Source organism: Peromyscus maniculatus, chromosome 16 (genome assembly GCF_049852395.1).
Source record: "Peromyscus maniculatus bairdii isolate BWxNUB_F1_BW_parent chromosome 16, HU_Pman_BW_mat_3.1, whole genome shotgun sequence".
Lineage (NCBI taxonomy): Eukaryota > Metazoa > Chordata > Mammalia > Rodentia > Cricetidae > Peromyscus > Peromyscus maniculatus.
The window spans coordinates 27,353,077-27,368,054 of record NC_134867.1 but is presented as its reverse complement, the minus strand read 5'-3'; the positions used below and the strand labels follow the sequence as shown (position 1 = coordinate 27,368,054).

General features: G+C 35.5%; 1 protein-coding gene across 20 annotated transcripts in view; it reads left to right on the top strand.

Moving 5' to 3' along the window:
• Trdn (triadin) overlaps positions 1–14,978 on the top strand; it is a 373,213-nt gene that overhangs the window by 316,385 nt on the left and 41,850 nt on the right. For 15 of the 20 annotated variants that reach the window (XM_076552516.1, XM_076552525.1, XM_076552513.1 and 12 more), the window contains 6 exons: positions 3,572–3,598; positions 4,226–4,255; positions 7,961–7,990; positions 9,623–9,649; positions 10,006–10,056; positions 12,246–12,293. In XM_076552516.1, the coding sequence (XP_076408631.1) occupies positions 3,572–3,598; positions 4,226–4,255; positions 7,961–7,990; positions 9,623–9,649; positions 10,006–10,056; positions 12,246–12,293 (213 nt within the window). The remainder of the gene's footprint in view (positions 1–3,571; positions 3,599–4,225; positions 4,256–7,960; positions 7,991–9,622; positions 9,650–10,005; positions 10,057–12,245; positions 12,294–14,978) is intronic. The other 5 variants (XM_076552524.1, XM_076552528.1, XM_076552521.1 and 2 more) reach the window with 4 other exon arrangements.

Sequence of the window (14,978 nt, the reverse complement as noted above, 5' to 3'; positions counted from 1 at the left end):
TGTCTAATTCTGGCATTCTGTTGTTCCTTGGTCATATGACATTGTAGTGACTCTACATGAGCTAACTTCTAAGAGAGGGAGGTCCTGACACCACATACTTTCATTATCTTTCCACTCCATACTTTGCTCATCAATATATCTCTATGTAGGGCAGAGTTGTATGCTACATAATTGTCTGAGTGTACAGTGGGAAGAGGCTTGTAATCTGAACTGCGGACAATTCCTCTAGCCCACCAAATCTTGTTGATCTTTTTAAATTTTACTTTGTTTGAACATCTTGTTCCAGTGTAAGTACAGGGACAGATGTTTCAAGAATGTCTCATAGCCTCATAAAGAGACCTCTGGCTTCTTCTTTATATGTCACAACCTTCAAGGCGTAAGGAAGACCTTCAAGTAGATCAGGATATCTCAATCACAGTGTGTGTGTGTGTGTGTGTGTGTGTGTGTGTGTGTGTGTGTGTGTGTGTAAGTATGTTCAGGACTTTCCTGGGTAAGCTTAGAAGCAGCATTCATTGGAGAAGGCATAAATGATTTATAAGGAATTTTCCATCAACTCAATATCCCCAAGTTGTACAAATATTAAAAGTGCCCAAGTATGCAACAGGTGGAGATGAAAACCAAAGGTGACATGGCAGCCATCATGTAGCTCAGCTTTGATGGATCTTTGTCAAACAGCTGTGCTGGCTTTATGATTTCTGCCATTCCATTCAGATATGGCTGTGCCACATAGGGGCTCACAGAGGCAGGACAGTCAATCACGGAGCCAGTATGGATCTGACCTAGGTTATGTAGCTTGGTCCTCTTGTGGGACTCCTAAAAGTGGGAGAGGGGGCTGTCATTGACTTTTTGATGCTTTTGGGACCCTCTTCCTCTACTGGGTCACCTTATCCTGCCTTAATAGGAGGAGGACTCTTAGCTTTACTGCAACTTGTGATGCCATGTTTTGTTGATCTCCACAGGAGGCCTGGCCTTTTCTGAATAGAAATGGAGAAATAGAATGGGGGAGGGCAGAGGTGAGGTGGAGGGAAGGGACTGGAAGGAGGGAAGGGAGGGGAGATGGCAGCCAGGATGTAAAAATAAATTAATAAAAGAAGAAAGGAAGGAAGGAAGGAAGGAAGGAAGGAAGGAAGGAAGGAAGGAAGGAAGGAAGGAAGGAAGAAAGGAAGGAAGGAAGGAAGGAAGGAAAGAAGGAAGGGGCAGAGGGAGGGAGAGAGGGAGGGAAAAAAGGGAGGGAGTGAGGGGGTGAGGGAATGAAGAAAGGAAAAATGAAGGAAGAAAGAAAAAACTATTCTTTGAGTTTTATATATCATACATATTACATGTGCAGTATATATAAAATAACAAAATATAATATATAGTACATATTACATATATATATATAATATGATAATATCCAGCTCACATTTTTCTCCTCCCACTCCCACAGTTCCCCTGCCGCACATGCTTTTCCCAACTCTATGCCTTCTAATTTTTGTAAAAATAACTCATTAAATACAATTGATGTTGGCTTTATATGTATGGGTATGGGACCATTAGCTGTTCAAGGTCAACCCTCCAGTGGCTACACACCCAAACCTAATATTCTCCCCTCCCTGGCAGCAGCCAGCTGCCAATAGAGCCTCAGTTGGGGGTAGAGCCTCTTATCAGTTGCTTGTAGCAACTGTATTAAGTCAAAAACGTTGTTATTTTGATCATATTGTGAGAATTTTCTTCATATGTAAATTAGGGCCCCTTGTACTTTAGTGACCCTAATTTCATACATTATGACTTATAATTTGTGGGTCTAATATAAAATATTTTTGATTCATAACTATTTGCTTTTTAACTTACTTAAAAATTAGTTGCTTGTGACTTTAGTGCTTACTAATTTTATTTTTAAATTTACATATTTTTACATGAGTACTACATTTGCATCATTTCCATCTCACATACTTCTGACTCCATATTCCAGTCCTGCCCACTCCATCCCCTCTCATCTTTAGAACTTGATCAATGTTATCTTAACTGAATATGTGACATCATCAAATCAGAGATATAAACAGCCTATGTGATATCTATATTTTACTGGTGAGATCCCATTGTTAGGACATCTTTGTTCTCTTTCTATATGCTCTGACCAGTGGTTAGGAACAAATTACAAATGCATAGCCATATATCTGTATCAAGACACAGTATAACAAGACCCAGCACAAATGCTATTTATTCCCCCTTGGGATAACTGTTTGCAATCTAAATGATCCTCAGTGTCATTGGAGAAAGCTTCTAAATGACAAACTTTGGGGCCTGTCTCAAAAGTGTCTTAAAGAGCAGATGTGGGCTGAGAACAGTTTCCTAGATAATGATGTTGCTCTGGGAACTGCTCTTGGAATTTCCCAACATTGAACGTGGCATGACATGACTTCTCAATAAATACACAAACACTGGGCACAACCTGGATGATTCACAAACAGGTAATTTTTTTACTTTATAAAACCAAAAAAGAAAATTGATTCCAGTGGATTCTTAAATCTCTTACCATGTGTTGTAAAATTATAAGATTCCACTCCTGTGACAGTAAGCCATTATCTCTTATTTAACTTTAATTCACTTTTTAATGATACTCTTTGTAAGATTCCTTTAAGCAATTCCTCCCAAGAAAATCTCCACATTTTTTGTTCATAAAATGATTCTACATTCAAGAATTTTATGAGATTGTAGTTGTGTTATAATTGCCTAAATTGTCTTAAAATTTAGGTGTTACAAACCCAAAATTTTAAAGATATTAATTCATTTTTTCTTTAAGTCAAGTGAAAATAATCATTCAAATTATGAGTATGGTAAATAAATTACAGAGAATTTCATTTTCTACTTGTAAGTGAAACTTTTCCTTTTTTACTCTATAATTCAAATTTTAAACAATTCAATTAAAGATAAGCCTTAGGCACTGCAGAATAGCTTCTGTATTTATCATATTGAAGGTGATTAGAAAGTCTGAGATCAATATGGAACATGAAATTCCTTCATTAATAATTCATTATAGTTATCTAAAATACATTTTAGTGTATTAAAACTATAGATGTGTGGAACATAATCACCTAAAACCTGACAATTCGGACTACCTGACCTTCTAAGAAGTTTGCTAATCCCTGCACAATCATCTTAGCCTGTAATAAATGTCTGTACTCAGTAAGAATTCCCAACTTAGCAGATAACATGTTAATAATTCTAATAAAATTTAAAATTTAAAAATCATTGAATTCTTCACCTAGCTCATTGTTGGGTTAAAAATTAATGAGTGTCAAAATTAAATTGTGTGTGCTCTCTTCTTAACTTTAAATACTAAGTTAGCAGTGCACAAGAATTGATAAACATGCTAATTTTATTAATAATGTAGTCACACTAAAAGCTCTGTAATTTAAATGAGTCATCAATTAGCATCTTTATCATGAGCAGTAAATGTTATAGGATCTCAGTAAAGAAGAATAGCTGAAGTATATATTGTTTGGTTTTTATTTTTTAATATGTCTGTATTCTATGATACTGAATAAGCATTGCAAGACTGAAATCTTTAATTTTTCTCAATATTTCATAGGCAAAGATGCAAAGTCCAAACCACCACGTATGTTATATGCATGCTCAATGAGTGAATAAGTTAATAAATAAAACAAATATTAAATGTGTGTTTTTACATATCCATCTGAGCCCATTTTAAATATTTTGTTGAAAGCTGGTTGCTTTACTGTTTTGTCTAGACACTGTGAATAGAATCCAACGATGCTATGCTGAAAATTCCTTTATTCTTTTTTTTTTTTTTTTTTTTTTTTGGTATTTTTCGAGACAGGGTTTCTCTGTGTAGCTTTGCACCTTTCCTGGAACTCACTTTGGAGACCAGGCTGGCCTTGAACTCACAGAGATCCACATGGCTCTGTCTCCCCAGTGCTGGGATTAAAGGCATACGCCACCACCGCCCGGCTATTCCTTTATTCTCGATGCATTGGAAACACAACCTTCCTTGACACTGTCACTGAAAGTTTTTGATTGTGTTTCCATTTATTTTCTCAGAATAATTCTTATTTTGATTGGAAAGGGAAGGCCTTTGTTGGTCTCCCTATCTTTGCCATCACTGCAAGGAACATATTTGATTAAAATCTGACAGATTAAAATAGAATTGATGTTGTATAAAAGAAATGCATGTGCAGAAAAGAGACTGATACCATTGTGTAATCATTACAACTTGCATTTTTAGAGCCACAAGTGAAAAAAGAAGAGAAATCAGGTATGAATTTTAATGTATAAATTCATGCATGCATTCCATAGTTAAAATGAATAGTGTAACTCTGAAATATTATGGGAAGCTAAATTATCATATATAAATAAGATTCTGGTCAATTGTGGTCTTTTTTTAATCCTTCCCTCCTGACCCTTTTTCCTTCTGCCACTTCTCAGTCTCTCAAACAATTGCCATCCTACATAAATAAATGAATGAATGAATGAATAAATAAATAGATCAGTAAGCCTTTATAGACAAGATTGTTTGCTGCTGATTTTAAAGAGAAGCTGTCTTTCTGACTTTGTTGCAGCCCCGGGGTATCCATTTATACATCAAAAATGTACTTTGAGTATTACAAAGACATAATATTTATTCATGGAGAAAAAGTAAATCAATAAAGTTTTTTATCCATCTAAGATATTCATTTCTTAAAAAAACATCTTAGTATACATATAAAAACTACAAGAAGTTTCTATGTTTCAAACAGAGCAACCAACCCATTGCCTTGACTCTTACCAACACATACCTTTTCTCTAAATTTCGGGAGCACAGACTTCCTATCAGATAAATATCTGTCTTCATGCTTCTCTTTCCAGCATTCTGAGTTAAATGAACAATTCTGTAACAGGTAGTATGCAGCAGACATGTTTTCAAAAGAACATATGGTATCCAATTTTGAAACAGTTAAAGTTTTAATTCATGGCTGCTGAATATATTCGTGATATAGCATTGTTGTCAGTAAAATACAATAAAATTACTGGAGGCTACAAATCAATGAGTTGGTTGAGCCATGTTTTTTTGAAACCCACAGAGAAGAATTCATCTTTGTCTTTTTTGACTGCTAATGCTTACCAGCATTCTTGATGTGCCTTTCTTGCACACAGACTACTCTAACTTCTGTCTCCATGGTTACACGGCCATCTTTTCCATGAGCGTTTTGGTGTCAGTAGCTTTCTTCTTAAGAACTCCAGTCACAGTGGATGAAGAACCTACCTACATGCCTATTGTAATATCCTAACTAATTACATCTGCAAGAAACATATTTCCAAATAGGATAACATTCTGAGGTTGTGCAGAAAAGTACTTGGATACACTTTTTATAGAGTACATACTTTATTCCGTTCAAGTCTTTCCTTTATCTTGCCAAAAGTCATGTCTTTCCTATGTGCAAAACACACTGATGCCGTACCTACATTGTCAAATACTAATTACTGTAACATCTGCTATTAATCCTACCTGTTAATTTCACTTAAAAAAATCCAGATGTTGAAGTCATTATTTAGGTGTTCTACATCAGTTTTGGGTGGAAAAATATGATAAAATATTCTCTACCTATGAGTCCATAACGAATGGTATGTTTATAAATACAATAATGAGACAGCCATTAGGTACACATTCTCATTCCAAGAGGAAAAATTTGAAGAAAAAAATAAGGATGTGATGGGTAAATAAGTTCTCAATCCTGGCCAATTTCAAGTCTTGAGAATATTTTCTCTGTTTCTGTCCTCTGTCATCTGTCCTCAGAAGTGGTAGCTCTGCCTCATCCCACTGCAGAAGAATGGCTCCAACCTTTGCAGTCATTTCTTTATTTGCTCTTGTCTCTGTTTGGTTAGTAGTGTTGTCTTTTCTTATTTAGAATTCTCAATAGCTTGATTCAGCCCACATTCAATCCATGATGATTCAATAAAGACAGAATCAGAATCTTCCATAGCTATTTCCAGGATCATTTTTCTTATATTTTCTGTAAGTGTGACTGGATCAAGCTGTCTATACATAATGTCAACATTTTGTCTAGTTTCAGTTGTCCCTGTCTCTAGGATTATTATGGACTGGGTGAAATTTTCCCAAATCACTGTGGGATGGTTTGTTTTTCATTAACAGTTTTAATTGTATTTCACATTCTATTACAAGGGACAGGTTGATATCAGTCTACACGTCTTCAGCATTTTCTTGAAAATATTCTTCTAATAAAAACTCAAGTTATTTGCTTACAATTTTGGCCTTTCAATTCTACAGAAGAACACAATTTGGCTAAGAGCTCTGTCTTTAAACAAATACACTCTCTCCTCCAATGACCATGCTTCATCTCATTCTCTTTTCTACATTGTCCAACAATATGTCCCATTTTCTAATGAGGAAAAGCAACAAAGTCTTCTTCAGCATCCCTGTTCCAAGCAGCATGTTGTTTAAATGCAGAGCTGTACATATACTTTGGTTTGAATTTGTTCTTTCAAAGCCCAGGTGTGATCAATGCAGCAGGATTAGGAGATGGACCACAAACTGGTAGTTAGACGATGATGGTTTTTGTTTCCAGAATGAGATCAAGGCTGTTATGAAAGTAGTTTCAGATGCATGCTTGCTTTTTCTACCTTCTACCTTCTGACCTGTGGTGGAACAACACTCTTTCTTTCCATGGGATGCAGCAGTAAGAAGACACCTTCTTAGAACTAGGGACAGCATGTGCTGGCAATTGGCTCTTGTCTTGAACTTCACTACCTCTAGTACTGTGAAAAGTGGGTTTCTTTTCCACATAAATTTGCCCTCTGTATGGTTTTCTGCTATTCCAGCAACCAAACAAACAAACAAGCAAAAAACCAGTGGTGACAGAAATACAGATTTTTATATAAATCTCTGTGAGGTTCGAGTTGGGAAGCCAGAAAATGAGGAGGGTCAAGGAAGAATAGGAAGATGAAGTAGTACAAGGAGTCATGGGCAGATGTGACATCCTTTATTCACAGGAATACTAGTAGATGCTAAAATATTTAACTCTCTTCAGAACAGTCTTCAGTGTCAGTGTTTACTCAAAGAGTCGTTTCTTCAAAGGAATCCAGCCTCTTTTCAAGTATTTCAAACATTTTCCAGTATTCCGCCACTATGTAATCCACAGTCTGCTTCCATTTTTGTATTTGTTAACAGCAGTATTCCATTGCCTAATACAATCTGTGAGTTTCTATGAATGGAATAAGGAATAAACTGTTTCTTAAAGGAGCATGTGTGTTCCACCACCGCTCTGCAGGTTGAACAACATTCCTTTTCCAAGCTTAGCTGAAATATCTTCCGTATCTTCCTTGGCTCTTCTATCTTTTAAAGGGTACCAGAAATCCATATATTCCTTGAGATTTCAACTCAGCACTTTAACCTCTGCCATCTTCTCCCTCTCTGTCTGATGAGGAGCCACCCTGCCTTAACAGGGTCTCACCTCATCTGAATTAATTACATCAGCATTAACCCAATTTTCAAATAATGTCACTTTGCAGGTGTTGATGCTGAGGACTCAAGCTATCTTTAGGGGACACATTCAAGCCATAATAGTATATGTTTAAATTCCTAAATTAAACATATCACTTAGATCTATTTTAGACAATCTCTTCCAATTTTGTTGTTGAAATGATTTATCTAATATTATTTTAGAACTCTTTCTTATTACAATCAGCTTGAAACAAAGAAGACAGTTTAGGTTTAAATAAACTCCCAACTACCTGTTCCCATTTTAAGACAACAGCTTAATAACAGTCAAATGTATAGTGAGTTTCTACTTCTACTGTGTTCAATAATCATTCCTTAACAAAGTACCATGAATATGAACTAATCATTAGCAAAATTCTTCATTGTCTATTGAGATAAAAATACAAATTATTTGCAATGATAAATTCATGCTTTAGTTTATTTTTCTTAAGACTGTGTTTTCCTGTTTTTTTTTTCTCGTTTCAGAGCCACAAATTAAAAAGGAAGCAAAACCAGGTAACAACATTTTAAATAGTATCAGAATTCATACTTCCCTCGGGCTGAGATTGAAAATATCACTGGCTACCAACAAAATTTCCACAGTTTCTCAGTTACTTGTGATCTCCCCCTTTCTGTTGTCCAATAGTATTTCACAATACTCTAGTGAAATTCACATTTCCATTTGACAAGGTGTATCTAGACTATGGCTTTCCACCAGTGCCTCTCAACCTTCCCAATGCTATGACCCTCTAATACAGTTCCTCATGTTGTGGCGATGGCCAACCATCAAATTATCCCATTGCTACTTCATAACTGCAATTTACTACTGTTATGAACCATAATGTAAATGTTTGATATGCAAATATCCGAGATGTGACACCCCAAGGTGGTCACAACCCACCTGTTGAGAACCGCTGTTTTATCCTTGACTTAGAGATGACTCCAGGATTTAGAATTTATTCTGAGTGTTTTGAAATCAAGTAGGATCATGTCAGTTTTGTGGCTTTATTTCTATCAATAATCACTAGTGTCACAAATTTATAAAATCATGGGCTGTTTGAGTATGAGGAGAGCAATGGCTAGAACTTAGGAGGACTCCTGGGCAGCACAACTGGATGCCGCTCTGTTACTTTCATCATTATGGAAGCATACAGCACAGCAACTGCTATCCTTATACAGTAGTTTTGGAGATAGTTCAAAAGATCAAATTGAAGCAATTAGTTTTTTCAATATTTTCAAGCTAATAAAAGTTAGCACTAAAATTCTGCACCGTGTCTAATTTTTTCCAAACCCCTGAGAAGTTCTATTAAGAAATCATCCAAAACTAACTGCATCATTTTATTAACAGCTAAGGTTGACCTGAAAACAGGATGACCTCTTTTAGTTTATACTGTTATATATCTTGTGATACCAACTAGTTACTGACCTGAGGCAAGTTTATAGAAGCCCTCAAGCTCTCTGGAATCCATTCCTTAATTAGGAGAAATGATATAGCAAAATTTTTACTTATTAACTAATCTAAGAATGTCAATCTAGAGTCATGTACAGCATTGCCATACCCCTCCACTCCTCAATAGCATTTACCCAGCAGCTAGTCATAACTTGTGTCCAGATGCTCTTGTAAATAATGTATTTGCATGCATCAGGGTTTATAAATACCTATCTACCTTTTTATGACTTATTTTCTGATGCTTTTTGTTTGTTTGTTTACTGGTGGTTGAGTACATTTTACCAGACACTTGCATTAATTTTAAAATTATAATTATTTAGAGAGAGAGAAAGAAAGAAAGAAAGAGAGAGAGAGAGAGAGAGAGAGAGAGAGAGAGAGAGAGAGAGAGAGAGAGAGAGAGGAGCGCATATACTCATGCCGAAATGAGCAAATTGAGGTCAGAGGAAAACTTCTGGGAATTGGCTCACTCCTTCCAACTTGTAGATTTGGGGGAGCAAGCTTGGGTTATCCATCAGATTTGGTGGCAAGCCCAAATCCAAATCTGATGAACAATACATACCTGTTGAACCATGTCACTGTTCAGCATTACAAATAAAAAGCCTTTTAAAGTGAGTTGTACCTAATACCACTTAAAATTTATATTAGTTTTTTTAACATATTGTATTTGTCGGGTAATTTATTAATTTTTATCCTTTCAGCACCGTCTGACAAAGGTCAAATACGCAGTATGTATATCTGCTTCCCCTGTAATGCTCATAGACAATCTTTTTAAAAAATGTTTTTTATTTCCAAGATTGTAAAGTTTAATCTATGCTTCTACATTATGCTTCGCAAAGCCTATGATTTGAAAATTACAGGCATTGTGTAAATAAAACATTTTGTGTGTAATGTTTTTCTAAAACAGAGCCTTTAGGTCTTTGATATGAAATGGGATAGCATAGAAGTTTAAAAATATTTTCTTTCCATTGGAACAATTGTTATCTTCAACTTTATAAATCATCAGCCAAAAACAGAAAATTTTTCATTGTGTACTACACTAGAAAACTTTAAAATATCGGGTGTATCTCTTTATTATTTCCAGAACACGATGATCCCAAACTGGAGCAAGTTACTCCTCCTCATGGTAAACCAGGTATTTCCCAAGCGGCATTGCTGCATCCAGTTGTCTCCCATTGTTGTGCTTATATCAAAAGGAAGATTATAGAGTCAGATCCTAAGTTACCAGTGATAACTCATGCCAAAAGCCATCAGCTTCTAAAGAGCATTTCCAGTCTTAATCATCATCCCAAAACAGGTTGAACTGAGAGTTTCACAGTAGTATTCAAACAGACATCCTGCTTCCCCTGCCCGGCAGACCTGGGCTTATTGCAAAGAGCATCCCAATCATCACCCAGGTAAATGGGCTCTACATGGGGATTTTCCTTTTCCCACCTTGGACAAGACAGTCTTCTAAAAGTTGTCCTTTAGATTGCCTTCTATCACCCTAGACTTTCCAAGTTCCATCAGTGTTGAGGAAATCCACATTTGTCCTGCTTCCTCAGCTCCCTTCTGTTCCATTCTGGCACCCTTTCCTTTTGGGTTTTGGAGGAAATAGAAGGAAAACAATGGGCTTTGATGATAAAGATGCAGAACTTACAGAAACAATTTATTAGCTAGATTTTATTTAAGAATAGATATTTCTAGTTTTTATTTAAGTGCTGATTCAGTAAAAAATTGATTTTTAGATTAGTCAAGCTTCAGCTACCGCATACAGTATTACCATTCATCTTATGCATCCCATGAAGCGCTCCTCAATCCTGTGCATGTAGTTAGGCCTGATTCTTTGAGAAGCTTAAAACGGCATTTGCCGCCGGGCGGTGGTGGCGCACGCCTTTAATCCCAGCACTCGGGAGGCAGAGCCAGGCGGATCGCTGTGAGTTCGAGGCCAGCCTGGGCTACCAAGTGAGCTCCAGGAAAGGCGCAAAGCTACGCAGAGAAACCCTGTCTCGAAAAACCAAAAAAAAAAAAAAAAAAAAAAAAAAAAAAAAAAAAAAAAAAAAAAAAAAAAAACGGCATTTGTCTAAATGAAACTTGAGAAATGATATGCTTACAGTTTTAAATTGCATGTAAGAAAATCCTTATGTAATGGATTTGAGTCAGTGTGATTTCATTCAGCTATACTTTTAAAATATGAGATGCCACAGGGTTTGGCAGCATATGTACATACCTGTAATCCCAGTACTTGGTAGCTGGAAACAAGAATTAGTAGTTCAGAGGCATCCACTGCTACTTAGCCAGTTTAAAGCCAGTCCAATCTATATGAGACCAGGCTGTACATTACATGTATGCATATATACAAGGCCTAAATACTATAAAACACAAGAGTAGTAGAATGAAAGCAAGATATTGGAATGGCTCACTCATTGACAGAAAACAAAACAATAAAATAAAACAACAATGGGCTGGAGAGATGGCTCAGAGGTTAAGAGCACTGGCTGTTCTTCCAGAGGTCCTGAGTTCAATTCCCAGCAACCACATGGTGGCTTACAACCATCTGTAATGAGATCTGATGCCCTCTTCTGGCCTGCAGTCATACACGCTGTGTACATAATAAATAAATAAATATTAAAAAAAAAACAACAAAAATGGAATCTCCTAATTAAAGTCTATAATGAAACATTATTTTTAAATATTCTTAAAATTTGCCATTTGGAGATGAAATACAGACAAAATAGATTTAATTTCTATGTATATAAAGCACATTATTTTCTTCTAATAATTCTAACTTTAGTACAAACTACATGTCCTTTAAATTCTTTTATCCAAGGAAACTTTCTACATCTGATATTTAACCTGCCAGTTCACTCGAACCAAAATGGTACTTCTGAAGTTCAATTTTGTATGGAATTGTTGGAATAATCACTTTGTTTTGAGACAAACATTTTTACGGTATCGCCTATACAAGAAAGTTCAGAATTGATCTTCCTTTTTTAATCAAGTAATGAAAGAGGCCCATATATCTTATAGCAATACCTCTTGTACATAAGCACTATTAAGTCAGAGTCAAGAAGAAGGAAAAGGTTGATATGCACAGGGTAGGAGACAATTTAAGTTTGCAAAAATTCACCAAGAGAGCTACTGGGGAGATAGATCTGTTCTGGGACATTTCTCTTCTGCTTTCATTCAATCTAAAAGAACTTGTAGTTCGCTGTTTTATTGAAAATCTAACTTTTAAAATTATGTTATCTAAACAAACACAAAATAAGAAGGTTCAAATGCATGACTGCTTTCTACTGCTATGTTGGAAAGTTCTGCTTATATTGATATTTTCTCCTACCACAGAACAAAAAGTTCTCAAGCAGGTAAAAGCTATCACAGCGGAAAAGACAGGTAAAGAAATCCTTTTATAATCATCTTTTCTAGATTAGTCTTGTGTGTACAGATATGCACAAGTATGCATGAAGTATGTATAATTTTGAATTTAAAAAATTAAATTAAAATATAACCACATCATTTCCTCTTTCCCTGTCCTTCCTCCTACCTCTTCTATTTCCCCTACCTTTCATATTCATGATCTTTTTTCTTTGATTATTATTATAACATATACATGTACATAAGCATAAATAGATAAATATAACCTGCTGATTCCATTAAATGTTGGTTATCTAGGGCTGACACCTTGATATTGGATAACCAATCAGGGGCTCATCACTGAGAGAGACTAATTCTCCTTCTCTTAGCATTCATTAGTTGATAGTAGTTCTTAGTCTAGGGGTAGAAACCCCAGAGATTTTTCCCCTTAAATGTTAGCATGTCTATCGGTTTTGCCTATCATCTATCTATCTATCTATCTATCTATCTATCTATCTATCTATCTATCATCTGTCTATTATCTATCATCTATCTGTCTGTCTAGCTATCTATATCTGTCTATCTTTATTTCTATCTCTGTGTGTATGTGAGTGTGAGAGAGAGTCTGTATGTGCATGTGCAAATGAGATACACACAGAGGCAAGAACAGAAACATAGAACAATAATGAATAAAATTTTAAAATCAAATCAAATCACATAATTTGAAGCTCTGTCCCACTTATAAATTAGCTCATGTAATTTGTGTCATTTCTCCGAGAATTGTGTGGATTTTTATTTAAAGATTTGCCTTAAGGACTCATCAGTAGAACATATCCCCACTATTTCATGTGTTGAAAAAGGATTCACACTCTTCTGTTTTGGAGACTTTCCCGAGAAAGCAAAGAAAACTTTTGTGTCTTGCTCTGAGCTGATGTCTTAAACCCCTTACTTTCCTTTCTTTGAAGCCTCCAAGAAATCTCACCACTTTGATTATTCAGTGAACCACATTTTATTCCTCATAATTGTTCTAAAACAAATCATCTATGAAGAATTCTTTCCTTTGAACTGAGATGATGAGATAGGCAAGATTCAAATATTTCATGGAACAAGACAGGACTCAAGGGAAAATAACTAATACAAATTATAGGCTGCCCTGAGTCCACTTCCCTTCACTAGATATGGCATTCTCCTATTTCTTCTTTAATGTGAGAAATCCATGGGGTCTGCTTAAGGAGTATTAGGGAAATGTCTTAGGATAAACTGAGGAAATAGACTCAAGAATACAGAACCGAATAGATAGCTGAAGTTGTCCTCTGATCTGACCCAGAGCAAATCCACCTTGCAGTTCAATCACACCAGGAAGCAGGAAAAGGGGAGAAGAGCTTGTGACCCCTCTCTCTTTCCTTTTAAAAGGTCACTTACAATGGGCAAGAAGCACCTCCTCCAGGCCTATAGCCCAAGGTCATCAGCGGAGCAAATACCACGACATTTCTTACCATTGAATAAATTTATAAAACCAGTAAATGTGCCCTTAATTTTCAGACATAGTGCCTTGTAAAGACATCCTCCGAGCCTGGAGTATCTCAGTCTACTGTGGATATTCAAGGATATAAAGGACTATCTTGGCATATTTGTATTCCAAATACAGAGATTGTTGTAAATGTTATGTGAATTACATATCTTTGGTTGTTTTTTCACAAAGCAATATGAATAATTATATTTACTATTTTAAAATAATAGTGCTCAGAAACAAACAGGCTTAATTTAAGCTTAGAAAATAATCTAAGCAATGAACAAATATATATGGGTATGAATGAAATATTTTTTCCTGTTGCTATTACTCATCAGTATACTGTCTACTTTGCTTCATTTTCCAAAGTGAAGCCCTAAACCAGCAAGTAAAATAGCCTACTAACTTCAATTTTAACAATTTGCTTATTTTTGTTTGTTTTTAGTATAGACTATAACTAAATTTCTGTGTAAGTGATAAATTAATGTTGTTTTATGGCTTTGATTTAACATCCTTATGGTTCACTATTAATCAGTGATTCATGATATTTGTATAGAAGAAATGTCTGGAAGGTCTATAAGTATCATTAATATTAAGCAGGTAAGTCCATACAGGTAATCAAATACTGAAACAAGAAGTAGGTAGTAAATCATGTAAATTTTACATAGTGAATAGAAAGGGGAAATTAAATGAGTAATTGTGTTATTAACTATACTTTCTATTAAATTTTATGTTTTAAGCTGCATTACAGATTTAGCATTTAGAAAACCACAAATTTACAAGCATTTTGCCACTTTTCTAGTAAAACAGTAAACTTTCCTTGAGTGGATCTTCAGAGATCATTTCCTTATACACAGATTGTAATGATGAATACTTAAGAGATGTTGATGGAGTTCAGGAGGTTGTGAACATTTACCTGTGTTCACAAGTGGTAATTAAGTCTAATATTGTGTCAAAATTATGATTCTGCTTCTTGGGAAAATGCCTTTGTAGAACACATTCTAAAATGAAGTCAGGGCATGTTTAACCACTGAGTAAAAATGAAATGATAAGATCTAAAGACAAGTGTGACCCAGAAGATAGGATGTCATGTTGGCGGCCCAGGAGATAGGGTGTGGGTTTATGGAGTCAATTTAGAACGCAAAGGTACCCTAGTACTCTTGACACATATTTTGGATGTGTGTGTGTGTGTGTGTGTGTGTGTGTGTGTGTTA